The sequence below is a fragment of the Notamacropus eugenii genome, chromosome 6 (assembly GCF_028372415.1).
Source record: "Notamacropus eugenii isolate mMacEug1 chromosome 6, mMacEug1.pri_v2, whole genome shotgun sequence".
NCBI classification, from domain to species: domain Eukaryota; kingdom Metazoa; phylum Chordata; class Mammalia; order Diprotodontia; family Macropodidae; genus Notamacropus; species Notamacropus eugenii.
Window position 1 is genome coordinate 317,282,271 of NC_092877.1, and position 9,897 is coordinate 317,292,167.

Genomic DNA, 9,897 nt, shown 5'->3' on the forward strand with positions numbered 1-9,897 from the left:
ACATGTGACTCAAACACCCTTTTTTTTTTAAAATTTTTTATTCTTTGTGGAGGAAGTTACCTATCCACATGGGTTGACCCATCCTTTCCCCTCAGGTTTATATTTGGTTGTGGAACTTAAAGAGGGAAGACAGCTGGAGTAGAAAGAAAGCACCCAGCACAGTTCCAGGAAATGAGGAGGCCTTGGGCAAGAGGAATAACTAGGGGTTCCCATAGAAAAGTCCATGAGGCTGAATTTCTAGGTCTTCAGGATGTTCAGAGAAGGAACAGTAGACACACATAAGAACCATACTTGCTTCCTGCCACATGTCCATTTGAACCAGTGCCCTGGATCCCCTTATTCATTCATCCTGCTGCTCAGAGAAGGAAATACAGACCAAAAATAACAATGTCTAATAAATTCAGTTCTTATGACAGATTCCGACATGAAAGTCAATCCCAAGAGAAAATACTTGGGCCTTCTCTGGACTCTGCCTGGAGAATCATAGATCTAATTCTTTTACCCACTCTTTTAGCTTAAGAGTGGGAGGGCACAGGAATAGCTCAGACCCTTCTCTTGTTCCTGAGAAGTAACAGCAGGACCAGATTGGATCAGGAACTGGCCCAGAGTCCTACTAAAAGCTGAAGGTGGAGGCCAGATTCAGACCCAGTTATCAGCATTCTAGATCTTACCCTGGGTTTAGCCAGGTTAGGTGGACAGTCACATAACTGTGGTTCCATAGTATACCCAACTCCTGCTGTACCAAAGTGGAAGGGGAAAAATTAAGGGGAGGATGGGAAAGATTATGGGAAAAGACATTAGGGAATGACAATGAAAGACCGAGGACTAGTCCAGAAACTAAAGGAGTTCAGTCCCTATCTCATGTCCCAACACTACAGGGTATGGGTTCTCAAACCCCATAGCCAGTCCCACCCTGGGAACTATTGCAGATGGAAGGAAGGGGATTAAGGATATGGGGCATACATGGGGCTAAGAATATCCTCCAATGAGCCCAGTGCCCAAGGTCAGGAAACTTTCATCCTGACCTTCACCATCCTGTGAAAAGTTGGCCTTTCTCAAAGGCTTATGGGAATAGAGCTTTGTTTGTATTAGGGAAGTGGAACTGGGGCTGAAGATACAGAGCCTGTGAGGGAGGAAAAAAAGGCAAAATTGTAAAGAAGAGAAAGTTGTTTCTCCTGGCTACTACCGCCCTCACCTTTGGGTTCTCTACCCCAAATCAGGTTTTTAGTACACCTTTCCTCAGATCATTGTCTCTAGAGTAAGTAAGAAGACCTAGATTTGAGTTCTGCATTCTCTTTAGGACCTTGGGCAATAGCTCTTTGGGTCTCAGTTGTCTCACTTATAATAAAATGAAGCCATTGAAGGAGATAGTCTCCAATGTCCCATCCAACTCTTAATCAGGCAGGAAAGGGTCTGATGCATACCTCAGATCCCCTTGAGAATGAATTTGTCATGTGCTCCTTTTCCCAAGAGGATTTACCTTTTAAGCCTCCTCTCTAATTGTCTAAAAGGGAGGATTTATCCTGTGGGTGAAGGGATTTCAGGGAGCAGATGTCGGACTTGCTATGGGAGGTATGGACAAGGGAACCTTCCCGGGTCCCCCTGAAACTATAATTGGAAGCTTTGCTCCTCAGCTTTGACTCCTAACTTCCCCAGCTTCCTTTAAGGCCTGACGAAAATCTCCCTTTCTACAGGATGCATTCCCTAACTCCTCCTGATTCCAGTGCCTTCTTTCTTTTCATTATTTCCTATTTATGCTGTATATAGTTTGCTTTGTATATGTTTGTTTGTACATTGTCTTTCCCATTAGATTGTAAGCTCCTTGAGACCAGGGACTGTTTTTTGCCTCTTTTGGTATCCCCAGTGCTTACCACAGTGCCTAGAACATAGTAGGTGCTTAATAAATATTTATTGAATTGAATAGCTATTGCATTAATGCCTCAGCTACCCCTGTACCCCTATTTATTGTACCTTTATGAAGCTAGCATAGGCCAGTTTTAATGTGGTCACCTGGGGTGGGGGAGAGGAACTCCAGATCCAGCCCAGAGTAGCCTTCTTGGAGCAGTGAGTGGTAAGCTTCATGGTTTTCATGGACCTACTAGTCCAAGAACAGGGCTGTTCCTCTCCCTGATGAATTCCAGGAAAGAGGTCTGGGAACAGGGCAAACCTAAGAGGGCCAGTATTGAAATTGGTAAACAAGAGGGTGAGAGAGAGGTGAGGAGAAGAGTGGAACATACCTGAGCTGGAGAGGATTTGGCTGAGAATGAGTGAGTGAAGGGAGTGAGCTCCCCTCCTCCTTCCATCTGTTTTGGTGGGGTTTGGGATTTGGAGCACTGCACAAGACACAAGGACACTGAGATTCTCAGGAGCCAAGGGCATCAATGCCAGCAGGACTGAGCACCAGGGCTTGGAGAATGTCAGACAGGGAAATGACACCTAATAAATGCTGCGATTCATCCACCATCACCAGCCGGTGAACCTGTGGGTACAAGGGGCTGAGATTAGGGGTCCAATCCCAGCCACGTAATTATGTGACCACATAATTGTAAGCCTGAAGGGAGAGTCAGCATCTCTGAGGAGTTCAGCTAGTGAGTGGGCAGAGGCAAGATGGGTATAAGCACTGAGGGTCCGGGTACCTTGAATTGGGAGAGTTGTGGGTGCCAATATGGAGTGATGGGATGGTTGAAAATGACCAGGTCCTATCCTGAGGTCAGAGTGGACACTTCAAGGGCTCAGGGTCTCCCTCAGGATGATGAAGCTCCATATGAATGGGGCTGGAGGGGAGGGGACATTGTGGCATGGTCACCTGCTCACGGGCGATTCGGTCAATGACATCACCCAGGCTTTCGTGAGGCTGACAGGAAATGATGCCCTCCAGGCAGAGGGACCGCTGCCTTAATGCTTCAGCCACACTCATATCCAGGTGGTTGTAGGTCTTCTGGGCAGCCAGGTGCTAGATAAGAAAGAGAGAAAGCAGGAAGGGGGCGGGATTATCTGCACTGCCACCCTCTGGATTTCCTTCAGCTGCCCAGAAGGCCCAGCTTCTACAGATTTCCACCCGGCTAACTCCATCCTCAGACGTCCCCCTCCCAGCTCCCAACAAACATCTCCATTTTCCACTCTCAGTCTCTCCACACTATTCCCAGTTACTTTTAGTAGGATACTTACTATAACATCAAATCGAGAATAGAGGCCAACAACCTGTCCTGGATGGGAAGAAGGAAGAAAGGAAGAAGTCAGAACTTTAAGAAGCACTAAGAAGGAATGAGAGCTAAGCACCAACTGTTTCTTTGGTCTGCTAGGTGGTGCCATAGTGAACCGAGAGCAGGCCTGGCATCAGGAAGACTCATAGTCCTGAGTTCAAATCTGACCTCAGACACTTCCTAGCTGTGTGACCTTGGGCAAGTCACTTAACCCTGCTTATCTCAGTATCCTCATTTGTAAAATGAGCTGGAGAAGGAAATGGCAACTCTAGTATCTCTGCCACAAAAATCCCACATGGGGTCATGAAGAGTCAGACAGAACTGAACAACTTATTTTGTCGGTAAAAGCTTTTAACTTTGCAAAGCATTTCCTTAGACTCAGAATTTTGAAGCTACAAATAAACTTAGAGTTCATCTACATTGGATCTTTAGTCTTAGGAATGAGGCCTCAGAGCCCAAGGTCACACAGGCAGTTAGCAGCAGGGCTTTCTACTAAGCCCATAGATATTATTGCATTGAATCCCCAATATTCATTGGATCCTCAAAATCACCTCATATAAGTAGGTAAGACAGCTATTATTTCTCCCATTTTACCAATGGGAGAACCCAAGGCACAGAGAGTTTATGTGGCTGATGAAGTCACATGAATTTGAATGCTGGTCTCTTGACTCTCACTATAATATGATGCCTGGATCAGGGAGTTCTTAACCTGGGGATCATGAATTTAAAAACAATAAAACTTTTTTTAATGGCTATATTTCTATATAATTGGTTTCCATTATAATCAGATAGATTTTGTTTTTTGTATTTAAAAACCTTATTCTGAGAAGTGGACTCAACTAGACTGCCCAAGGAGTTCATGACATACACATACAAACACACAAAAGTGCAGAACCCTATTTCTAACCTGATTTTACAATTACCCTCTGACATTGTCATGAAGGCCTAAACTAAAAATCTGTCCACCCTCCCCACAAGTTTCTTTTCATAGCCCCCTCCTGAACACCATCCCCTCCCCTGGCAATGATACCAGACTCATTGACTACAGGTAGTGCAGACACTCGACGGTCTACAAAGATGTCCAGTGCAGACAGGATTGGGGCTGTATCCAGCACCACAGCCAAGTCTCGGAATGTGCCAATGCCCAAGTCTTGGATGGATCGGGAAAGAAACTGTGGTCTGGGCAGCAGGGCACCCTGGGTGTAAAAATGGTTTAGGGGTTAGGGAGGGGAGGAAAGAGCAAAGATCAGGAAGGAGGCCAAAGCTCCTTCCCCAGAAACTCTATCCCGGATGCCACAGTGGGTCCAAAGCCTCTTTGCACCTTAATGTTCCCTCCCAAGATCTCAACCAGGGATGCTGGTTGAGAGAGCATTGGAATATTGGGCAAACACAAATCTATATAACTGGAGGTAAGGGTGGAAGTGGGGGCAGCTGGGGGCCCTAGGAGCCTTAGTGGGCAATGTGCCCCATAATGTTCTGGTGGGGTTAGGATCTCCCCTCCCCCATTCCAGAGGCTCTCTGGACTTTTCTAGTTCTGGGTAGGGTCTTACAAAGATATGCAGGAACTTGAGCAGCCTCTTGTGTGTGAGGATGTGAAGCACATTGCCAGAGGCAGGATCCAGAACGGGCAGGCGGTGAATCCGGTTCTTGATCAGAGAATAAACAGCCTCAAACAGGCTGGGGAGGAGTGGCCGACAAGATGGAAGGATTAGAAGGTGGAGGGAAAGGGAGGTTTAATTTAGAGATGGATCCCTGGGCAAGACTTGAAAAAATGTTAGCATATCTTCAATTTAATAATTAAAAAATTACTGGCACCTTCATTTCTGAACATATCTCTTTCCTTGCCTAAACTCAGTGAGGCAAGCAGGGGAGGGTTGTTGTTTTTTTAATTTTTAATTTTTTTCATTATTTAATAGTATTTTTTTTTCAATTACATGTAAAGACAATTTTCAACATTCATTTTCTGAAAGATTTTGAGTTCCAATTTTTTCTCCCTTTCTGTCTCTACCCCTCTTCCACCCTAGAGGTACCCTCCTCACACACACACCCTATGGAATCTGGGGGTGAGCACCATTTGTATTCTTTGCTTCTAGGATTAAGGACATGAGCCCAGAATCAAGTGGGTCTTAAAAAAGGAGATGAGACCCAAAAAGGACATTCAAAAACAAGATTGGGGAGGGGGACCTACCTGTCATTGGGTGAGATGGAAACCAGTGGCTTGAAAGAGCCTTGAAGGTAGATCTCTGCAGGAGAGGGAGAATCAAGTCCAGAGAGCTATATCTTCCTCTCTGGGGACTCCCACAGACCTCTTCTCCCCTATTTCCCAGGTCTCCCCATTCCCCTTCCTGTACTCTGTTCCTAAGCAGAGCTTTGTCCCTTCCCTTAGAGTCCCCAGTTCTCTGCTCACCCCTCCATGTCTGGATTGTGTGTTCTTCAATTTCATAGATCTGAACCTAGAGACAGAGAGATAGCCTCCTACGATTAGGCTTGGGGAGTCACACTGAGGTTCCCCAGCTTTCTCTTTCCACCTTCCTTCAATCCAATTGAGCCATTTGTTCAGGACTCACCAAGGGTGACCTGTAGTAACGATGGAGTACCAGGATGAAGTCTGTGATAGTCAGCATGCCTGAGGACGTGGGGGAGAGATACAGATCTGATCAGCCTGGGGACCAGCCCCAGAACTGGTGCCCCTGTGAAGGCAGGAGCTTTATCTTAGTCTATCTTTGCTGCTTCCTTTTCTGCTAACCCAGTACCTAGTGCAGTGCTTAATGAATAAGTGAATGATTGATGCCCCAAAGGAGGCGAATCCGAGACTCGGGTAGACATCCCATAGCACACTGGCCAGTCTCTATCAGCCTCACAGCACTTCCTACCCTGAGGTCTCCTCTCTCTTCCCTTTTCTCCTCTTTCTCTTTCTCTTCTCTTCTACTCTTCTTTTCTTTTTCTTCTCCTCCCTTTCCTTCTCTGCCTGGGAGAAGAACTGAATGGTAGGGGTCTGCCTTCAGCGTAGCCCAGGGTTGGAGAGTTAGGTTGTTGAGCTGTTATCTAGCCATGGTCTCTATGCTATGTAGGCCATCAAAGGATTATAGGATTTGGAGTGGGAAGGGACCTTGGAGATCATTCATTCCAACCCCTTCATTTTGTAAATGAGGAAACCGAGGCCCAGAGATATGTGACTTGTCAACATGGCCCAAGTATTAAATGACATAGCTAAGACTTGAGCCTCAGAGCTCCACTGAAGAGACCCCTGAATGCTCCTGATGTCTGCCCACCTTGGCCAGTAGGTGCTCCCCTACATATCTTCACCAAGACCTTTCCCTTCCCATTCACAGACTTTTACTTACCCACAAAACTCTGCTTCTGGCTGTCCCACAAAGGGGCTGCCCGTACCCCATTAGCCACAAGAGCAAAGAAGGCCTTCTTGATCTGGGAAGAAAGAGGAAGAAATGATGTTGTTGCTTGGATAGATCCTATCATCTCGAACATTAATCTTACTGCTCCATCTACAGGTCAAGGATCTTGACATTCATTTGAGGCCTTTAACCCATAAGTCCTAACAGTCTTATCACCCTATTCTCTTTTGTAGAGTCTGCCCTGGGCAAACTACATGACTCTTCCACATTCTTGACCGGCTCCTGTGTGCTTCTGCTTACTATCTTGCCCATGCTTGGGAATGACCTCCATCTATTAATGACTCACTGTTCTTACAAGACCTCTTCCTTCCTTCCTGACTCAGGTCCCAGGGGACTCCTACTCAAATTCACCTAGCATAGCTCAGAACTTCTCTTTGTGCTGGTCTCATGCTCCTTGAGAACAGAGCCTTGCACATAGTAGGTACTTAATACACCCTTGTTGAATTTAAGTATTTTTTTGCAAGGTCCTTCCTGTACTTTTACAACTACTCATGTAGCCAACTTTCATCTCCCCCTCCATTTCTCCATTTGTACTTATAACCACTGGGGAAGTTGGGGTGAGTATGTATTGTGGAGGAAGGAATAATACATAAAGTCGAGGGAAAGTTTAGACCAGGAGTGGGGAACCTGTGGCCTTGAGGCTACAGGTGGCCCTCTAGGTCCTCCAGTAAAGCCCTTTGACAGGATCCAAGTTTTACAGAACAAATCCTCGGACTTGGTCAAAAGATTGCACTCAAGGACCTAGAAGGTCATAAGTTCCCCACCCTTGATTTAGAAGGTTATAGTAGAAAAGGGAAGGGAGGGAGTTAGAAGGGAGGAACCAAGGGAATTTGGTGAGGCTATGCAGGGAAGCACCTATGAACCAAAGTGAGACGGGTGTCTGACGCATTCAGGGGGTCTGGAGATGTAGGGATGCTTTTGTTTGATTATGGCTTTGGGGCTATAGGGTCCCAGGGAGATCTAGAAAGACCTTTGAGTGTAGGTTTGGAGCTTCAGGGAGCACAGGAAGACCCTTACCTCTAGCATGGTATCAAAGATGACCAGCTTTGAGCTGGTAGCCATGGCATCATAGCAGCTATGTTCTTGCATGAAGTGCATGTAGATCTGGGCTTCTGGGTGGAGCAGTTCTTCGTCCCAGCCCAGTTTGGGCAGGAGGATCTGTGGTGATGGACTTCTGGTCACTCTCCCTGGAATCTCCCCTTCCTGTCCCACTGATAAAGTCTCTGGATCCAGGGATATGGCCCCTGATGTGAGCCCTGGACATATAGATGTGAGCCCTGGACACATGGGTGTGGAGTCCAAGCCTATGGCTTCCAAGCCCCAGCTAATGGAATCGGATCCTGAGAATGTGGCAGCTTGGCTCTGGGATACATCTTCTGAGGAGGTAGACACAGACTCAGGCCTTGCCAGGACACCTGCTAGGAAGATGATGATAACATTTTACATTTATCCAATGCTTTCTACTTTACCAGTAGCTTTCTTATTTTGTCCCCTCAGCAATCCCATGAAGCATTGGGTATTATTGTTTCCATCTTACAGATGAGAAAACTAAGTTGCTAAGTTGTTGAGGAAATTGAGGTTTGGAGATATGAAGAGATTTGCCCAAGGTCATACAGCAAGCTTGCAGAAGAACTGAGGCTAAAACTCAGGTCTTCTGACCTCCACAGAGCCAGGAGCCATCTCAGAAGATTAAACTAAAGCATTGAGATCATGACAAGGTTCTAGTGTCTGCATCTACAGGAAATCAGAGGCACTCTAAACTGCAACTGTTCTTCCTCTCTCTCCCCAATAGGCCCATTCCTCACCCTGGGGGCTGTCTCCTTCCTCCAGGATAGGGGAGTCTCCTTCTTCCACAGCCTCTTGCCTTATCCACTGGGAGGCCTTGGCTCCCTGGTCATCATAGCTCTTCCCTGGGCTGGTATTCATGCAAGGAAATGGCCTTGAAGGGCTGTCCCCTGAGTAGCTCACTTCTGTATGAGGAAATAGAACTTGGGTAGCAGAGAAAGAGAGAGCTAGTGAGAGGGAGAGGAGATGAGTGAAAAAGAGACAAGATGGAAGGAAGAGAAGGAAAAAGAGGAGGTAACAATGGAATAAAGAGGAAAAAGAGGAGACAGTGAAAGGGAGAGCAAGGAAAGATAGTGGGATATAGGGATAAGGTAACAGGGATAGAGGAATTTCAGGCAGGGGAAGAGGAGGGATGTGGGAAGTGAATGTGGGGCCAAGTAGCTCCTACCCACCTGGTTGTTCCATCATGTCCCACATGGTTGTTTCAAGATGAAGGCTGTGAGAAGAAGGCAAGGTGAAAGGCTAAGAGAGGATGGCAACCCAAGCCTCAGCTGCTCGAGTCTGAGGGACTGCAGCTGGCTCCCACCCTCTGTCCCTTCAGATTCCCTCTATTCCCTCCCTGGGGCCCCTGTACCCAGTGTAGGGTGTGTTTCTGCTCAGGCTGCATCCAGCCAGTGTCGTGCTGACTAAAGCTGTGGCAGAGACTATTCTGGGCCCCAGCTCTCTGGCTCCCTGCCCCCACCAGAAGATCAGTTTCTCTTTGGCTCGGTGTCAGACCAATGGGAGGGAGGGGCTCCTCCTAGCCCAGCTGCCCCAGGCCTGCCTGGGCCAGCAACCCTGTGGACACTGGCCAGCTTTGGAGATGGGGAGAAGCATACAGGTGCTTTTATTTTGTGGGGGAGGGGGGAGAGAAACATCCAGATTATCTCTGGGACACAAGAAACCTGCCTCCACAGACTTCTTAGCACTTCTGAGAAAATTTAAACAAGGTAGTTACAAGAGCAAATCAGTTCCCAATAGGAGGCTACTGGTAAGTAGTATAGGTGGGAGCAGATGAGAGCTGTCTAGAGGTCTATCCTTTCTTTGTGAGACTTTCCTTTCTTTGGTTAGCAACTACTCTCAACCCCTAGAGGAAAGATGTCAATCAGGGGGTGTAAATGGGGAGATTGAGTCAGAGGGAAATAGGTATTGGGAAGACAGGGAGGCATGTGCCTTGGGGTGGAGTGTAGGGTTAGTCTAGAGAAAATATTAGAGGAGGAGAATAGAAGGAAAACAGGGACATACCAAAAGCAGGAGGGGGTAGGGGATGAGAAGCCTTCCTACGGGCAAATAGAAGATAATAAAGAACTCTAGAAGGGAAAAAAAAGGATACTTCCATCAGGGATGTGGGCTTTAGTGCTTTGAGATCCTTGGGAGCTCTCTGATCAGTCTTAGAGGAGGTGACAATTAGTTTTCCCACCCCAGCCCCCAGTCAGGACAGGTATTTTGGAGTGTAT

General features: G+C 46.9%; 1 protein-coding gene across 3 annotated transcripts; it reads right to left on the reverse strand.

Moving 5' to 3' along the window:
* On the reverse strand, positions 1 to 9,057 carry PRKAG3 (protein kinase AMP-activated non-catalytic subunit gamma 3). Of its 3 annotated transcripts, XR_011968942.1 has the most exons (13): positions 8,854 to 9,057; positions 8,422 to 8,586; positions 7,634 to 8,034; positions 6,548 to 6,629; positions 5,771 to 5,829; positions 5,611 to 5,656; positions 5,392 to 5,446; positions 4,754 to 4,880; positions 4,234 to 4,399; positions 3,169 to 3,206; positions 2,807 to 2,953; positions 2,238 to 2,479; positions 3 to 1,123 (listed from the first exon to the last, which is right to left on the reverse strand). XR_011968942.1 is itself a non-coding variant. In XM_072617812.1 (12 exons), the coding sequence occupies exons 1-12, from the start codon at positions 8,876 to 8,878 to the stop codon at positions 2,363 to 2,365; spliced, it is 1,428 nt and encodes a 475-aa protein (XP_072473913.1). In that variant the 5' UTR covers positions 8,879 to 9,057; the 3' UTR covers positions 1 to 2,362. The 3 variants fall into 3 exon arrangements, 2 of the variants coding, with proteins under 2 accessions (XP_072473913.1, XP_072473914.1); XM_072617812.1 differs by having other exon boundaries at positions 1 to 2,479; XM_072617813.1 differs by having other exon boundaries at positions 2 to 2,479; positions 7,634 to 8,031.
* Between the last annotated feature and the right edge of the window lie 840 nt (positions 9,058 to 9,897).

Bases quoted from the DNA above. Each gene is read 5' to 3' on its own strand.
- PRKAG3 (XM_072617812.1), bottom strand. From the start codon at position 8,878: ATGTGGGACATGATGGAACAACCAG. The intron at 8,587-8,853 runs GTGGGTAGGAGC...TTCCTCATACAG, and splicing joins GGACATGATGGAACAACCAG to AAGTGAGCTACTCAGGGGAC. The intron at 3,207-4,233 runs GTATCATTGCCA...CTTCCCATCCAG, and splicing joins ACCTGTAGTCAATGAGTCTG to GACAGGTTGTTGGCCTCTAT.